The sequence below is a fragment of the Gymnoscopelus braueri genome, assembly GCF_963280865.1.
Source record: "Gymnoscopelus braueri genome assembly, chromosome: 16".
Lineage (NCBI taxonomy): Eukaryota > Metazoa > Chordata > Actinopteri > Myctophiformes > Myctophidae > Gymnoscopelus > Gymnoscopelus braueri.
In genome coordinates, this window is record NC_137616.1 from 25,973,332 (window position 1) to 25,992,116 (window position 18,785).

General features: G+C 41.9%; 2 protein-coding genes across 5 annotated transcripts; one reads left to right on the forward strand and one right to left on the reverse strand.

Moving 5' to 3' along the window:
- Positions 1-363: 363 nt before the first annotated feature.
- On the reverse strand, positions 364-5,215 carry sod2 (superoxide dismutase 2, mitochondrial). The gene is made up of 5 exons (XM_080452627.1): positions 5,073-5,215; positions 3,778-3,983; positions 2,767-2,883; positions 1,218-1,397; positions 364-1,084 (listed from the first exon to the last, which is right to left on the reverse strand). Exons 1-5 carry the CDS (start codon positions 5,099-5,101, stop codon positions 939-941), a joined length of 678 nt encoding a protein of 225 aa, XP_080308753.1. The 5' UTR covers positions 5,102-5,215; the 3' UTR covers positions 364-938.
- Positions 5,216-11,177: 5,962 nt separating this feature from the next.
- Positions 11,178-18,392, forward strand: wtap (WT1 associated protein). Of its 4 annotated transcripts, XM_080452379.1 has the most exons (8): positions 11,178-11,351; positions 11,992-12,029; positions 12,133-12,188; positions 12,324-12,382; positions 12,548-12,675; positions 14,052-14,230; positions 16,666-16,820; positions 17,132-18,392. In XM_080452379.1, exons 2-8 carry the CDS (start codon positions 12,000-12,002, stop codon positions 17,773-17,775), a joined length of 1,251 nt encoding a protein of 416 aa, XP_080308505.1. In that variant the 5' UTR covers positions 11,178-11,351; positions 11,992-11,999; the 3' UTR covers positions 17,776-18,392. The 4 variants fall into 4 exon arrangements, with proteins under 4 accessions (XP_080308505.1, XP_080308508.1, XP_080308507.1 ...); XM_080452382.1 differs by lacking the exons at positions 16,666-16,820; positions 17,132-18,392 and having other exon boundaries at positions 14,052-14,949; XM_080452381.1 differs by lacking the exons at positions 11,178-11,351; positions 11,992-12,029; positions 12,133-12,188; ... (1 more) ...; positions 12,548-12,675; positions 14,052-14,230 and adding an exon at positions 14,238-15,008.
- The last annotated feature ends 393 nt before the right edge of the window (positions 18,393-18,785 follow it).

The following is an 18,785-nucleotide window of genomic DNA, read 5'->3' on the forward strand; positions in this document are numbered from 1 at the left end:
GCTTAGTGAAGTTTGTCAATAAAAATGACGACAGGGGAATATATGGAAAAAAAGAACGCCACTTTTTACGTCGCTAGGTGAGTAACGAGACATGAAAGATAACACTTAATTTGTCCGGAATTCTCCTTTAAGTTTCTATAAAGTGACACCTTTCTTAAGTTCCTTGATATGCATGCCACTTAAATAAATACTTTGCCAAAGGCCTTGACCCTCACTGGTAACTTCATGTTGGCTGTATAAATCTGTGTAGTTTCCCTTGCCTTTAGAAGAGTTAAGAAAGTGAACACCAAAGTCTACAACTGTCTTTGAATATAGAAGAGTTTTAAGAAAGTGAACACCAAAGTCCAAAACAAACAGAAAAAGTTGAATTGAAATCCTACATTTTATTATAATACATCATATCATACAACATGAATTTTCAGTGACTGCAACCGATCTTGGTGCCAACCATTATGACAAACACAAAGCTCAGTAGATTGAATATGCATTCTGGATATTTAACATCAACTACCGTATAACGGTCATCACTTGGTTATGAAAAGCCAGCCAGCCTTGCTGTGAAAGATATATTTGTGCGCTTTCAAGGAAATAAAGTCCAGGGGATGGAGAGGGAACTGGGTCAGATCCATTTGTGTGTGGGTGTTTTTTTTAATATCCTACTTAGGAATCAGATGGGTGATGTTTCACATGAAAGACCATATGAGAGTCTGAAACACTGACAATTACAAGATTTGAAGTTAGTATCTAAATGTCAAATGTTTTTCTCCAGAATTAAAAGTGTAATATTTGTATTACACTTTTAGGCTTGATTAAGTAAAGCCCACCTCTCAGGTTTAAACAAATTCTTAGAATAATTTGGAAACGCTATTTGACCCAGTTCAAACATGCTCTTACCCCTAGAAAGTGTCAGTTGGGGACATTTTAAAGAATTATAGAGTTCACTTTTTGGCATTCTGGAGACGCTCAGTAACGTTCTCCCAGTTGATGACATTCCAGATAGCTTTGACATAGTCAGGCCGGACGTTCTTGTACTGCAGATAGTAAGCATGCTCCCATACATCAATACCAAGTAGGGGAATAAGAGCTGTGGATCAGAAAGAAGAAACCGATATAACATAACACTGAAAACTCTGTACAACGTGACCCATAAGTGAAGGAAAGCTGATGCAGAAAGATGGCCAGTTCCATTTAATATGGCTTTGCCGTTAGAAACTGACCTGTGGTTCCCTGGAGAGGGTCCTGGTTAGCACAAGCAGCAACGCGGAGCCTGCCACTCTCCTTGTCGTAGCCCAGCCAGCCCCAGCCTGAGCCCTGTACTGCCACTGTAGCAGCAGACATCTTCTCCTTCAACTTCTGGAAGGAGCCAAAGTCGCTCTGGATCGCCTGCATCAGCTCCCCTGCAGGACGTCAAAGAAAGAAACAAACTATTGAGCTGACCAGTTTACATGAATGACTTTAGAGGATTAAGAAAGTGCTTTATTCACATCTAATCACGATATTTAGGGGGAAGGAGGGCCCAGTTAGCTTTAAAACAGTTAACGTCATCCACCCATTATCTAGCTAGGGGTGTGCCGACGATACGTTTTCGTGACGATATGTATCGTTTCGGAATTTATTTTTTAAATAATGCAAAAACAGGTATTTGTTTGCATTTGCTTCCCCCCCCCATATATTTTCATACGCTTTGCCCCCCCCATATATTTTCATAATAAAAAAGTACCATATATCGTATCGATATCGTGAGCCCAATATCGTATCGTGAAATTAGTGTATCGGCACACCCCTACTAGCTACCTTTAAAGTTCTTGAAGCATGAGCACAGTGCATTGTGAATAGGGTTGGGCCTAATGCAAGAGAATACATCTAAAATAATATCAATAATATTGAATTACAACGACGGTACATAGACTTACAGTGGTCATGACATTAAGATTTACAAAGGATACATACAATTAGATTTTGTTACAAAGGATGTTACAAAGTAGGAGTGTGGTATATTCTGTATACTGATGTGAAGAGTTTGAGATAACATGCTCCATCCTGCAGGGCAGAGATAAATGCTTGCATGTTATGTCATAGGCTAAAATGACTTAAGAAAGTAATCATTTTATAATCTGCCTAAAGGCCAGACCGCACCAAAGCAACTATGCATGTAGGTGGCCTATAACAAAAAATGACTGTTAGGTTATCTTGTAGCAGTAGATTCATCTTTGCACCATCTGGTGGCGCAAAGGGAGGTGAATCCTTAGCCCGGTGATAAGCCAGTAGGAATAACAGGCATAACTCTAAAAAAATAAACTACATCAATCAATCAATCAACACATGCAGAGACAAACAGTTTTAACACTTCTCCAAACAGAATTTTGAAATTCTTGCAATGCAAATAAAAACATTTTAGGAAGTAAATTCAGGTTAAAATGACCAATTTCAGGGGTGCATGATGGCTCAGCCAGTTAATTAACAGATGATTAGAGATCTCAGCCTATAGATATGTCAGGTGACATCTAAAGTCAATGAATGAGCCAAAACATCTGTTTTAAACTAGAATTTGCATCTTGCCTCATGGTGGGAAATGTATGTACACACCTGCATGGAATATGCATGCATCTTTTAACCCGTTTCTATCCTGTATTTCTCTTCTTGCATCATCTCTCCCTTCTCATGAAAACAACTAAATGATGGTGCACGCACCAGACATTATTCCACCCACTTCTTTACACCTGTAAACCTGTGATGTGACAATACAAGCTTTGTTTTCTGCCTCACCCTGTGGCTCCCCTCCACCATTTGGTGAGAGGTTTGTCCAGAAGATGGTGTGGTTGATGTGGCCTCCGCCGTTGAACTTCAGAGCGGCCTGGAGGGAAACCTGTGCCGTCACATCACCTGGAGTACATTACATTACATTACATTACAGTCATTTAGCAGACGCTTTTATCCAAAGCGACTTACAATAAGTGCATTCAACATAGGTAGGGAACGAAAACTACTAATCACCAGAAGTCCTTAGTGCATTATCTGCAAAAACAAGCAACCAAGAGTATACCTAGCGCTAAGGTAAAAGTGCAATATATCAGCTACCTATTTCCTTAAACAGATGAGACAAAATAGCTAAATCAAATGAGCATGAGCTAAAACAAATAAGTGAATCGACTAAACAAGATCCAATAAACAATCCAATAATCCAATAAACAATACAGCAATAGAAAACAAGCGTTCGTACAACTAGTTAACAACAAGTAGGTCAGGCAGAGAGGAAGGGTAGTGTTTCCTGAAGAGGTGAGTTTTCAGCCTGCGGCGAAATATGGGAGTAGGAACCAAACACATCCATGGGAATTAGCACAAGAACACAAGCCCCTTCACCCCTTTAACACATTGGGTGCATTTTTTTTTCCTTCACAGCAACATGAAATATCACTCCTACAAGATTTAGACTCCAATCCACCTCCTGGTTAACTTATGACTTCAAAAACCTGTATCTCGGCTCCTGTGCACTTTTTTTTTTTACAATGTTAATTTAACTATTTTCAACTGGCTGCAACTATGGAATGGATTTCCGAATGTTTTAAATTTTTTCCCCCCGATTGTACGAGACCTGTATGTGTGTAATGAGGGGATCACCGTGAGGACGGTGATCACTGAAAATATTTTGTGACTACTTGAAAAAGGTTCAAAATGTTTAAAAAGTCCTGGCACTCAAAGTATAATATTTTAATAAACCTCTGGCACCCAATGTGTTAACATTTGATTTAAAGCATCATCTGAGCGTTTAGTTTGTACCCTTTGCAAGTGCTTCCTGGTACTTCTCCTCTGTGACGTTGAGGTTGGCCACATAAGTGGCATGGTGCTTGCTGTGATGGATCTGCATTATTTCAGCACAGATGTGGGGCTCCAAGGCACCATAGTCATACGCCAGGTCAGGTAGCGTGTGCTTCTGCCTTGATGCAGTAACCTGGTTTAATGTTTGACACAGGCTGGCTGTGCACCTGAAACAAAGACAAGTGCTTGAATTATAACACTATAGCTGCAAGCAACATAGATGCTATAATGCTATCTGGATATCTGGCATCTAAGTTGCAATACCAACCCTGGCCTTGACAGCCCATTCATTGAAACCAAAAAGTCCTATCTGGCCCCCGGCCAGCCATTTCAATGCATTGTTTGTGCTCCTGTGTGCTAGCCCACAGCTTGATAAACTTTTTTACGACTGGTTCTCACCGATAAACACCCCCCCCCCCCCCCCCCCCCCCCACCCTGGAGCTCTCTTCTGATAGTAATCATTGCTATAGTGTTTGTTCAGTAACAGGGATCTTCACCAGCTCTCTATTAAACAGAAAATAGCTACATTTTCAGGTTGGGAATCCAATTTGATATTTTCAGAGACTAAACACAATAACACAACACAAAATGCAATATGACCATGTTTAGTTAACTAGTTGATTATATAGTCGAACCCCCCCCCCCCCCCCTTAAAGATTGCCAGGATCCACTACTGTCAGATAGGACTTGTCGGTTTCAATGAATGGACTGTCAAGGGTTGGTTTAACTTAGACGATTGCCAGATAGCATTATAACAGCTAAGTTGCTTGTGGCCAACACTACTAGACAATTGGTGGCTTCAGAGGAAATGACATTTCAGGCAAGAAATGTCACTGTTAAGTAAGTAGCAGCCTGGTCCAAGTTATCCAATACAATGGGTGGAGCACCTGTCCTCAAGTGACTGCCCTGGATTCAGGATTAAGTTAACATACTTCGGATACTACTGCAAACGTAATGTGGACGGACATTCGGACAAAGAATGCCATGCATGCGGGGATGTCAGAGCTTACAAAATGCTTAATCATGTCATAACCAAATAAAGCTGGAAACATACTTGTACGACTGTTTAAACGCCACAAGCTAACTTAGCTCTGCTGCTAGGCTATGATAGCATCTCCTGGTTTCAATAAACATCATGCCAACGTCTCAAGTTCATGGACATGCTATCTATAGCTAACATTATGACTGTACCTTGGCTTAACTAGGCGTTTTCTACAGAATACAGTCAGTTAAATCGCTGTTGGTTTTTGTTTTACCTGCGTACTTGACCAACTCTGCACAGCATGATGTATGACTCACGGAACACACGTCGTCTCAATGTACAGTAGATGCACGCTCAAACACACACAGCTGGGATTGCCCTTGAAATTACATTTCAACGTGACAGCGTAGGACTGGAGCCGGTGTTGCCAGGTTTTGTGAGAGAAATAAGCAACCAGGTCTAGCAAAACAAGCCCAAAAGAAGCGACTATTAGGCCACAAACATGAGCACTTTAAATCTATTATGCTGTATACATCGGCTATTTAGAAATAGCCAATCTACAGATCTGTTATTTTCAAAAATTCTTGTAATAAAATGTCAAATATTTTGAATATTGTTTTAAACATTCTAACAACACAAATGCTCCCTGGCACAGAACATTTTCATGCAAATATTTGAGAACCACTGGTTTAAATAATACATTTGGAAGCAAGCCTAAATAAGCACGTACACTTTAGAAACAATCCCAAAAAACCGCCGCAACCCGCAACTACCAATTTTTATAAGCAACTTTACAGAAAAAGAACCCCAAAGTTGCTTATATTAAGCCGACATGGCAACGCCGATGACAGCGTATGACTGTACCATTAACACCGCATGGGGGGGTCCCAATTTATGTACAAATCCACAACATCAGGGTTTACACTTTACAGCCCACCCCTGACAGTTTGTACACACTTAAAATTCATTGTATAGCTAAACGATTTGTAGTGTGATTATCGAGACACATTGACGTTTCCCTACTTCTTTTTTTTTTGTTCCCCCCTAGTTCCCCACTCACCCATCTGGTTGGTACCGCTTGGCCTCTACATAAAGTGCATCAGACTGATCTAGGCCTAGGCTACAATGATGACTATATAAATAATTGTGGAAATGTTACGTTTTTAACATTTGAATTAGGCCTATGTGCACATACATCCTGAAAGTATTATTTGATTGTTAGATGGAAAATATGCTATTTAGAACTTTCAACCCCATCCTAAATCAAGGTTTATTTTTTACCCCAAACAAATAAATACTACCGTGTTTACAACATTACCAACGTAAACAAAATTAAAACAGCCCTAAATTTAAATATATACAACAAAAAGATAATTCTATTTTGTGGCGGGGCCAGCAATTTGTTTACGTTCGTATCGCTGATTGGGGCTTTAAATGTCTAATATTCTCCAGCGTACGACTGCATCGCGCGCCGAAAATAGACGATCTGCAAGCTCACGGCGTCGCGTCCGCTCATACACCTCGTGAGCTTGTAAATCGGCTATTTTTGGCAAGCGACACCTGCCGTACGACGAAGTACAAATTGGGCTCGAGTAACAGAAAACCGACCAATAACATGAAGTTGTTAGTCTTTTTGTCCCGCCCCCTCAAGGGAAAGCCTGTCAGCCAGCGTTGCCATGTCCGCTTATTATTATAAGCGAATTTGGGCTTATTTTTCTGTGAAGTTGCTTCTAAATTTTGGTTTGTTTGATTGATTGATTGATTGAATACTTTATTTAGAAGGTTGCAGAGAAAAAGCACATGGAAGTACAGTTTACAATACAAGGTCAACTAAAATGGATCTAGTTGCGGCTTTTTGGGGGGGGCTTGTTTCTAAAGTATAGTTGATTATTTGGGCTTGCTTCAAATTTTTTGACGAGTGGTTCTCCAATATTTTCACGTCATGGACCCTCAAATTAATATGTATTTGTCCCTAACACCCCCATCTGAAAATGTTTTGTGCCAGGTAGCCCTGTACCAGATTTGTGCAGATTTTTTTTTAAAGATCTACTACAAGCTCACAGCTTGTAGATTGGCTATTTTCAATGTATACAGTATATTATTCTAAAGGGTAACAGGACAGGTGGACTACTGGGCACCAAAACCATCTGGGCACTAGGGACATGTGGGCACCTGAACGAGTGGGCACTTAGGGGTGGAGATAACTGGGCACGTGGATGAGTGGGCACCGGGATAACTGGGCAATAGGACGAGTGGGCACTGAATTAGGATTCGTGTCCAGTGGTTTTTAAGCCTACTGCTTTGTTGTTGGTAAGTGATATTCAACCCACTGTTCTTTAAACCCCCAAACACAACACAACAACGAGGTCAAAAGTAGCCTACAATTTAAGAGTTTATTTGTCAAACGTACATCATAACAGAGTTTCAAAGTACAATATAAGAGTGTATTTGCCAAAATAGAAGTAATGTTAAAAAATTAAACAAAATGTTAAAATACCAAAAACTCAACTCAACTCAAACTTTATTTATAAAGCACATTTACAACTAGAAAATGTGCTCCTCGGAGCACAAGTCTCCGCCAGCAGACCCGTGCTATTTTAAAGGTTTAATGACATTCACTTTTACACCACATTCAAAGTCTTTGTCCTGGTCCTTCAAAAGTGTACAAAAAGTTTTAAGTGAAAATTCCATTCCAGTGATCCATGGCAGGTGTTTTTCTCTCACATTTCTAAAGCCTTTTCAACTGCAATGGAAAAAGAAATCTTTGCCTGCGGGTGTCGCTGGTGAGGGATTTTGCCTGTCAATCATCGCCTCTGCTCCGCCCCCCCCAAAGGAAAGGATAGGGGAGGGGAGGGGCGAGGAGGAGAGTGGGCGGGATTAATCGACTGTGACCTCACTGTCGAAGGGCCAAGCTCAGATTACTTTTCAGCCTAATTATTCAGAAAACCCCAGACCACAGAAAATCCACTGAATGTTCTAAGTTCAGGTTTTTTGGGTGTAATTGAGGTCATAAAACCCCAAATAAAACATTGAAAATAAAAAAAGTGAAAATGAATGTCATGATACCTTTAATAGCACGGGTCGTCTTGGTAGAACGGGTCGTCTTGGTAGAATGCGCGTGGTTTTTGGTGTTCTGCAGGGGCGACTGAATATGTAGTGTCTGCATCTAAAAAATGTTCTTCTTGAAGCAATGTGTCATATGGGAGTCGTCGTAATTGACTGGTTTGTTCAAATGCTTGTCTGTCTTCTTCATCTTCATTGTCTTGAACAGTTTCAGCAGTTGATTGGTGTGTTTGATCTATGTCAGTTTTCTCTAGTGCTACATAATGTATTTGATCAAGGTGGCCAATTGTTACAGTATTAAGACTTCGGCCTTGTTGTGGGATCAATTCAACTCTATAGTCCTTATATAGATCTTTATATATAGATCTTCTGTGTTACTGTTGTAGATGAGTATGCTTTCTTAGCTTTGGCCTTCTGCGCCTTTGCTTGACCAATGTTAGGTGTTCTCAGAGGGACACACACACGCACGGACGGGTGATTTGTACTGGAAGGTACTGTTCCAATCAAGACTGATTGATCCTGTCTTACCTCACTTCAAAAAACATAAATGGATTTTTGAAGTGACACACCTATTTATAGGATTTCATTTCGTCATGCGTCCCTCTAGCCAATCAAAGGCATTGGTGTCAACATATTGACACGTGTCACGTGGAGCATGACCAATGTTAGCTTGGCTAGGAGGGAGGTGAACACACAGCGGGACAAAGCGAAAACATACTCTCCGCCTCCGGCGGAGACAATAACCAGTGGTCAACCAAAGTGCTGTACAAGATTAAAAACTAGAAAAACAGAGAACAGAAAACAAATTACACAATTCAACAACAAAAGAAAAATAGTAACAAAAAGAATAAAAACAGCATTTCACAATTAGGCCAAGACGTGAGCCAAACGTAAGGGCCAGGTTTATACAATCAGACAGAGTTAAAAGCCAAGGAGAAGAAACACGTTTTTAGTGAGGATTTGAAGACCGCTAAGGAGCAAGTAGACTTGATATGTAGGGGCAAACTGTTCCAGAGGCTGGGGCCGGCCACAGCAAAGGCTCGGTCACCTCTGGACCTGTAGTTAGTTGTGGGCTCAATCAGGGGCAGCTGGTCAGCCGACGTTAGGGCCCTGGCTGGGGTGTATGGCTCTATGAGATCAGACAGATACTGGGGGGACAGCCCATTTTGGGCTTTAAAAACAAACAGTAAAATCTTAAAATCAATTCTAAATTTGACGGGTAGCCAGTGGAGTGAGGCGAGGACTGGGGTGATATGATCGCGCTTCCTTTTGCCAATAAGGAGGCGAGCGGCAGCGTTCTGTATGAGCTGTAGAGGTCTAAGGGCCGACTGGTTGATGCCTACATAGAGTGAGTTGCAATAATCGAGGCTTGATGAAATAAAAGCATGGATTACCCTCTCTAGGCCAGGAGGGGAGAGATAGCCCTTAATCCTGGCCAGCAACCTAAATTGGAAAAAGCTGGATCTGACCACAGAGCTGATCTGTTTGTCAAACTTAAAATTATCAGAGCATCACACCCAGGTTCTTAACTGAGGAGTGGATGTTAGTGCTGAGGGGGCCCAAGGTGGTAAGAGGAGGGACTGACTTTTGGACAAAAAGTTACTTTCATTCAAGGTGAGGAAGTTGCTGTTCATCCAACTTTTTATGTCAGTGAGGTAGTTTAGCAGTGGCTGAAATGGGACAGTGAGCAAACTATCAGCTTTTAAAGGCAGATAAAGCTGTACATCATCAGCGTAGAAGTGAAATGATAGATTGTGATTCTTAATAATGGCTCCTAGGGGCAGCATGTACAATAAAAACAGCTTGTAGATTGACCAAGAATCGAGCCCTGGGGGACCCCGCAGGAGAGGGGGGCAATGTGTGAGGAGTATTCGCCAAGCCTGACTGCGAAACTCCTGTCAGTCAGGTATGACCTGAACCACTGTAGGGCGGCGGACAGTGCTCGAGCCTGGAGAGCAGGATGCTCTGGTCCATCGTATCAAAGGCGGCTGTCAGGTCCAGGAGAACCAGGGCAGCGGGCTTCCTAAGTCAGTGGTTAAAATCACGTCATTAAAAACTCTAAGTAAAGCAGTTTCGGTGCTGTGACCAGGTTTAAAACCAGACTGAAATGTGTCATGGATACCATGAGTGGTTAAAAAAGCTTGTAACTGGATGTACACAACTTTTTCCAAAACCTTCGATAAAAATGGGAGCTGAGAGATGGGCCTAAAATTAGCGAGGACGGAGGTGTCTAGGTTGTTATTTTTCAGTAGGGGCTTGACGATAAGAATTAAGGATACCAAAAAATTGTCAAATGATCAATGTTAGGATAGAGAAAACATAGATAAACACTTAACACTACCAAATGATAAAAAATATATAGTAGCCTGCTGTTAAAAAAATAGAACAGTACACTATAAAAATGGTAGAAAAATAAATTGAGGTAAATAATAGCCTACTGTTTAAAAAGAAGATTAAAATGAGTAGCCTACTGTTAAAAAATAGAGGGAAAACAATAACTGAACTAAAAACATTGCTGAGCTGAATGCTATAGGATAGAGAAAACATAGCTAAACAGTACACAATAAAATTAGAGGGGAAAAAAAACCTAGATATGGACAGGGCCAGTCAATCCATTGGCCAGGCTGGTAGCAACATACAGTAGCTTGTCTTCTGAGACAAGTTGGAGGCAGTGGAGTTGGAATCTGGATGAGGATTAGGCTTGCATGCTATGTAAAGTTAAAGAACAATTCAGTGCCCATTCGTCTAGGTGCCCACATGTCCCTATAGTGCCCAGTTATCCCGGTGCCCAGTCTGCCCACCTCTCCAGTGTCCACTTGTCCAGGTGCCCACATGTACCTAGTGCCCAGATGGTTTTGGTGCCCACCTCTCCAGGTGCCAACTCGTCCAAATGCCCATGGTCTTAAGTAATGTAAAGTATACATGATGTGAACATGCATGGTATATGCATTATCAGAGTTAATTCTATCCTTCAACTTGTTTATGCCCCAAAATGACTCACTGGATGGATATACAGGTCAGGTTTTGTAGCAATTGTAGAAACTATAAGTTCGGGCCGCGCAGGACTCACTGAATATACAGGTTTTGTAGCAATTTGTAGCAATTGTAGAAATATTTGTCCTTAATTGTCGACTGTTTAAGCATGCTCTAATACATCGAGGTTCCCACCTATCCTGCTACCCTCAATATGGCCTAGTGCCCTAGTTTCTTCTTTTGGGCTTGTTTTCCTAGACCCGGTTGCTTATTTCTCTCACACAATCTGGCACCACTGGCCTGTCAGCTCGTGTGCCGCAAAGCAAAGCAGCGCAGCAGCACAAGCTGCCATATCTGGTTTCTCTCCGCGGTATGAGGATGATGGCGACGACTACACCGACGCAAGACAGCGTTTAGTCATCTCCGAACTGTGTGGATTGTATCGATTCCGTGCAGCGGCAGCTTTGGTGGCCATTGAAGCCGAAGACGTTTCCAGACATCGAAGAAAACGGCTCCGGTAAGTGTTTCGTGTTGTAACCATGGTAGGGTTTTCGCGAGCGGAGACGAAGACCCCGATATACTTTCAGGAAAAGGAACACCACCACAAGGGAGGGAGTCTTTTCCTTCACCGCCATTTTGTGTGATAACAAGGAGCAGCGCACTGGGGGCCAAGAAGTTGCATACTACTTGGCGGAGCTTTCTTAAATTTAAATCCCCGTTAACCAACACAGTATTACGCCAGCGTCTGTTTGGGTTCTAAATGAGTGTTTTTGACAGACCTTCGGCCAGGTAGCAGGGCGGGCGAGGCTTTTGTTTTAATCACCGACATGCGTTGCACCGCAGAGCCGCTAAACAGTGGCTGCCACAGCGGCTATAATGCAGGGCAACATTTATCCACACTGCTATAACTTAACCTGATCTAGACAGTAGATAGTCAATCTGGCTGCTGTAATTACCCGTTATTACTGTAAACCCAGCAACATCAACACCGGAAGCATGTGATTATCTTGCCAAGACGTTTCTTTTTTTAATTCCATCCATTGCCCCAGAAGATTATCCCACGCTTCCACCTTGTAGACAAGTGTCTGTATTTAATATATGTGAAAGGCTGTTGGGATTAAATTGTGCTTTTCTTTTCATTTGGTCATCCTTTTCAGAGTTGAGAATGACTAACGAGGAGCCTCTTCCAAAGAAGGTCAGTATTGCTGTTTTCATAGATTCCTAATGTTGTTTGTAATGTAAACACGATGGGATTTGTATGTTTATCTGACCATTTGTTGACGTAATCTTTCATACAGGTTCGCCTGAGTGAATCTGACATGAAGACCATGACCAGGGAAGACTTGTGTGTCAGGTAGGTAAACACCCTGTGTGTGTGTGTGTGTGTGTGTGTGTGTGTGTGTGTGTGTGTGTGTGTGCGCGTGTGGAGGGGGACCTCTTGTATTGAGTACAGAGCAACTGATGTTAAGAAATGCTTTCTTCCCCATAGGTGGAAACAACACGAAGCTTACGTCCAGGTCCTGGAGGCGAAATACGCAGACCTTAGTTGTAAGTGCAACAGTTATGACATACTTCATAACATTCCTATAATATTTAGCACACATTTTGATCTCTCCCATGACTGCACACGGTCACTGTACTTATCCCGTTGGAATGTTTTTTCTATCTAGTGATGTTTATTTTATCCATATGCATTTATTCTCTCCACCTTAGCGAATGACGTGACGGGGCTGAAAGAGTCTGAGGAGAAGCTGAAACAGCAGCAACAGGAGTCAGCACGCAGGGAGAACATCCTGGTCATGCGGCTGGCCACCAAGGAGCAGGAAATGCAAGAGTGCACGGTATGTGCTACTTGAACTTATATAGTTCCTCCTTTCAAGAGCATTTGGGGGGAAATGGTCTGTGATCTACCTTTCAATAAGGGGATACTTGATGCTCTTGAGCATTTTATGTACTCAAACGGCATCTGGAATGTTGTTTGCCCTTTAAAAAGCACAGAAATGTCAGTAGTGCTGTTTAAGTTGATACTGTAAACAGTCATGCTCTGTAAACTTGTGTCATCTGTTGATACTTGATTCTTGATCATTTGCAGGTTACGGATAATAACTTGAGACCATTCACAGTGTTGTAGCGGCTACAATGTAGCCTATTCATTTGAGACATTACTTCACACCCTGTTGTCATTCTGTGCCATAAACAGCAGTCTAAAGGTGGAGGGCTGCTTTTATCAGATTGACAGTTCAGTGGATCATTCAGGGGCTTAATGCCAGCAAATGGCATTCAGTCAGTTAAGGTCAGATGAACTGACTGCCGGGCGGGCGGGGGTTTGATAGTTGGAAAAGGCTTCAATGTGAAGAACGCTTGCTACGACTGCATAAGAATAGCATGAATTAATGCAGAGTACTACCTTGTCTTGAAGAATATAAGACTATGACCTATTGCCTGTGCCTTTTGCGCCATGCGAGTTGCACCCGTTGCCTTGTATGTAAATGTAATCAAATGAAATCAAATGAGTTCGGTGGAAATATTCATCATGGTGGCTGAAACTTACAAAGGTGAGTTTCTTTGTGAACTCATCCATAGTGGGCCATTTACTTGGGAAAGCTCAAAATTCTTATGGGGTTAATAGGAAATTGATTGCTAGCAATAGAGTCTCATCATTGTACAGATAATTTTGTTTTGATATTACCAGAGGTACCCAGGGGGACATTGGACTTGAATGTAGCATCTAAGCATAATAAGACACCTGCATCTGTTCTAAAATGAGTCTTCAAAAAACTATTTGAACAAGCAGAAGTTCCTTTAAAGTGATTCTAAAGGTCCTACACACCGGTAGTGTATATTTTGTGCGATTAAGCAACATTCATTTAAACTGCTGTTTGTGTCATGAGTACATTGACTACAGAACGTGAATATTTGTGGCGATAAAGAAACATTATTATTTTTAGATAAAAGCATAAACCAGTCATCAACCTAAATAAGGCATCATCAAAATAATATGATGTGAGATTTTGACGCATTTTCGGATCGGCTATTTGTCATGCTCCCGATGTGTAAAGAACTTAAATGTCCTGCACTAACTAGCTTGCTATTGGTACATTGCTGCCTTGAGCTAAAATTCATGGATGCGTGCATGAAATAATTATATGTAACAGTTAACCATTTAGTGGGCTTACATCTGTACCATGGACTGATACTTGTCTCTATTATCCTGCAGACCCAGATCCAGTACCTCAAGCAAGCGCAGCAACCCAGTGCCGCCCAACTGCGAACGTCCATGGTGGACCCGGCCATCAACTTGTTTTTCCTCAAAATGAAGGCTGAACTGGAACAGACTAAAGACAAACTGGAGCAGGCCCAAAATGAATTGAGTGCCTGGAAATTTACACCTGATAGGTAAAAACAATCAAAATAACCTCCCCCTCAAAAAGTGAAGACTTCCCCACGCCCCCCACTCTCACTGCAGGCATGCAGGACTAATGGTGGGGGGGAAGGCTGAGAAGTGCTGTACTCACCACGAGACACAAACTTTACAGAAAGACAAACACTGCAGCAAACTGCCATTTGTTTTTGTACTCTTGCACTGTGCCAGCTACATATCACATAATCATAACTGAAAAGACAGTATGGTCAGGTGATACTTGTGTTTCAGCTCGCTCCCCTTGTGCCCCCATTGCCATCGGAGGGCCTGAAGGAGTCGGGATGGTTCCTGAAGAGGTGGTCACTCACTTCCGACATGGATATGCCCAGCCTGCCCCCTAAGCCCAAACCAGACAGTTGACATAAATAAATAGGGGGGTTATGGTGGAGATCGAGTCAGACTTGGGTAAACTGCCCAAGCAGAGAGCGTCCCTAGCCTAAATCAGCAGTAAAGACTATTCTCATATGCAATTGCATAAGACATTTAAACGTGGAATACACCACATGCATATGTGCTAGTCTGCCTGAGATTCATAAAGACTTTTCGGACAGTTCTAGAGTACATTGCAATAACATGGGAAAGTGTCTAGGATAAGCTTTTTAAGACTTTGGGGGAGGAGCCACTAGAAATGACATAAGACTGTGGGAGGAGCCGGTAGGGGCGGAACCAGACCCTCCGTCCAGAAGGGACTATGTTTCAGGCATGAGGGTCCGATCACCTGTGTTTGAGCATGGGTCCACGGCCGGGTAGAGTGTATTTACATGTTTTACTTTGTGACTGCTTTCATTTATTGCCGTTTAATTTTATTGTTTCTCTGAAGTCCCCACGGCACTCACTGCAGTGTGTGAACTGTGAACATTTTACACCTTGTAAAACAAGAAATGTGAACAATGAAAGGCTTCATTCTTCACATTGTTTTAGTGGCACACACTGCCGTTGGTGCATTGAGGGCTATTCTTCACATTGTGAATGCAAATGTCTTAAAACGGATAATGTTACCATTTTAATGAGTGTATTCTGTGTGATATATCTGTTTGTGTGATTGACATCGCAACCCCTCCCTCAGCGATTGTTTTTCTAATCACCTCTTTGACATTGGCCTATTATGTATTAACAGAACAAAATAGGTGGAGTCAACTTCTTATTTTGACAACAAACATAAGATCAGATGTTCGTCACATAGCAAAGAATCAGATTTCATGATTGACATTTTATACATTTTGAAAGTGAAAGAGCCACTTGTAAACATTATTAGGGGAAAAAAACACTAATGTTACTCTAAGTTATACACATTAGTTGTTGGTAATCCTGTAAGGCTCTGGAGTTCACAGATATTGCTTCAATGAACTCTTGAAGCAATAGCAACTTGAAGCAACTCTTGAAGTTAATGACTACTTCTGTTTTTCTAGGGTTCATCACCTGGACAATGTGCAAGCAATTGCTAATGTATAATTTCCTCTGGGTAGAACCAATTCCATTCATCTTTTACAGACTGATTAGATGGTGGGGTGTTAATGGTTTGAAATAATTTAGAACTTAATCCCCTTTCACAGCTTGGCTGGAAAATGTGGTGATTGTGTCTTGATTGTAAAACCTAATTGCTTGGCAGTCCTAAGTATAATTGACACGCTGAACTGTGGCAATTGTACTCGACCTTGAGATGAAGCTTAGAAAGCTTTTCTAAACGTTTTTTCTAAGTTTTATCCATTGAAACATTTGTCCTGATTGTTAAAGTTGAATACCAATCCAATGTGCTAGGTTTTGCAGAGCATAGTAATTGGATGTTCTGTGGATAATTAAAAGCTAGGGGTCTTTTAGTTGGTAACATAGCTACTGCTAGTTTTTGGTGTTCTACTCTCATCTTTAACATACATGTTTCTAGCGGTTACTAAATTGCTAGGAAATGCTCTGTTTGGAATTTATTTTGTTCTTTGATACACCATGTGGTGAATTAAGTTTTACTGTAATGATGGGGGCTTCACGTAACAGACCATTGTGCCTATTCTAGGTTGGGTCATAGTAAAGGTACTAGACTTTTTAATGTGGCTAGATTTAAAAAAATATTAATTACGATTTGTCAAGGAAAGGACATCAATTTGGACGATCAATTTGTATTTTGGGCTCACAATGCAATAGATGCAAGCATTGTTAAATTTCACATGTTGCTTGGAATGTGACTCCTGATGACTTACTGTAGCAATGCATTCAAGTCTTGAGTTGAATGAAATCCCAAGTGGGACTGACTTCTCTTAACCACAGACTAAATCATACATTAGTGGGTAGAAAAGTTCTTTTTGGCTTTCGGCAAACAGGAAAGTAGGTCAGGCATTTTGGTAGAGAGAAGTAGTGTCCCTGTAGATGTGATTGTCTCCTGGTTCACTGTGTGATGTCAGAATTATCTCCCTTACAGCCAAACAGGGAAGAAACTGATGGCCAAATGTCGAATGCTGATTCAGGAAAACCAGGAGTTGGGCAGGCAGCTTTCCCAGGGACGCATTGCCCAGCTGGAGGCTGAGTTGGCTCTACAGAAGAAGTACAGCGAGGAGCTCAAGAGTAGCCAGGATGGTGAGAAACATAGCCTGCCTCTGTCTTTTGGCTGATCTATACTTTTCCGCATGACTGCAATTGTCGCTCTCCAAAGTAACTGATTTTAATTTGTGACAAATTACGCAACATGGCATGTTTCTCAGTTTAAAATCTATTTTCCTTGAGCCAAAGTGTTTTATTATTAAGTATAAATTAGGCTTCAACATGCTGACGATTTCTTTTACTTGCTTTTCTCGCCAACACCTCATGGCAGGTTCATTTTGTTGATCGTCCGCCATCCTCCTCTCCTGGAATATTGATATCTGTATATAAATCTGATCCTTCCCCAGAGTTGAATGACTTCATCATCCAGCTGGATGAGGAGGTGGAGGGCATGCAGACCACCATCCTCGTCCTGCAGCAGCAGTTGAAGGACACCCGTCAGCAGCTCAACCAAGACCCAGGGGCCTCTGCCGTTGCAGGCCCCAGCAGGACTTCCCCTTCCACTGAGCCATCTGTTCAGATGGAGCAGGACACCACACCCTCCGAGCCAATGGGCAAAGACTTCGGGAGGCTCTCTAACGGACCAAGCAACGGGAACTCATCCCAGAGAAGCGAGACCACTACCCCCAGCCTGTACCGAGAGGTCAGCAGCACCGAAGAAGACTTTCCCATGTCCCCGGTGGCCTCCAGTCCCGGGGAGGCCGAGACCAAACTCTCGAACCACTCGGAAGAGGCAGCGGGGAGTCAGACACGTGCGGTGAATGCAGGAGGAGCGGGGGGGTTCGGGACCCAGCTGAGCGCAGGGTACGAGAGCGTGGACTCTCCCACAGGCAGCGAGACGTCCCTGACTCAGCACTCAAACGACACAGACTCCAACACTGACCCCCATGAGGACAAGACTGGCCCGGTGACCAAGGCCACCAGGACTGCAGGGTCGCGGCACACTCTAAATGGCCTGGACTCCAACATGAGCGACGGGGCCGTTTTGTAATGTACTTTGTAACACGTACTGTCTTTTTCTCTTTTTTTTTTAATACAACACAAATTACAAATGCGTAGTCTGTAACGGAACTGCTGTGCGTAGTCTGGAACAGAACTGCTGTCCAGAACCTTTCTTTTCTTCTCCTTTCTCCCTTGGATATTGTGATGCCTCTGCCACGTTATGTTGCTAAACAGACATATTAATGTGAATGGTATAATGTTGATAGATTTGAAATGAGTGGGTGTATGATTTAAAGTAGTTTATTTTCCTTTTGGCTCTTGCTTGGTAATTCGAACACACCTGGTTATTTGAACACAACTGGTTCTGTTTTTGTTTGAGCTCTCGACACTGAAATCATCAGGCATCTGGTGTTGTAACTCATTGTCAATAAATGTCACTAAATCACAGCTGACTGATTCACAGTACCTTTACAATGTTGAGGGAGGTATATTTTTTAGATGTTGGCCCATGTTTTTTTTTTAATCCATATTTTCATTTTTCCATCCCTGACAAAGAATTCTGTTTGACTTGTGTGTAGTTTATATACAATGTACCTTGTTCGTATTGTTCTGACTTCAATCCTTTTCATGTACTGACCAAATATCAATAAACAACTTTTAATATTATGATGAGGAACCCTGTTATTTTGCCTCATGAAGAGAAACAGATGACTTAGATTAAAGTCATGTCAAGTCCAGGATTTACATAATGTAAACTACTTTATCATCTCTTGTCAGGTGGAAACCTCATGTCAAACTGTTACTTTTCAGGATTCAAATTCAAAAGTAGCTGAACTTCAAGCTCAAAATGCGTCCTTTCGAGCTTGCAGAGCTGCTACTTTTGATGCTTTTGTGGGACGCTGTTGTGTGATCAAGTAGGGCGTTAATTTACGAAAAAACACAATGTTAAAATATGGAGATAAGAGGTTTCCGGCCGACAGCGACGTTATGCAAGTAGGTTATGACAGAACTGGCTTCTCTTTTTCATTAATTAAAAAGTTTTCCTCCGGTACACATGGT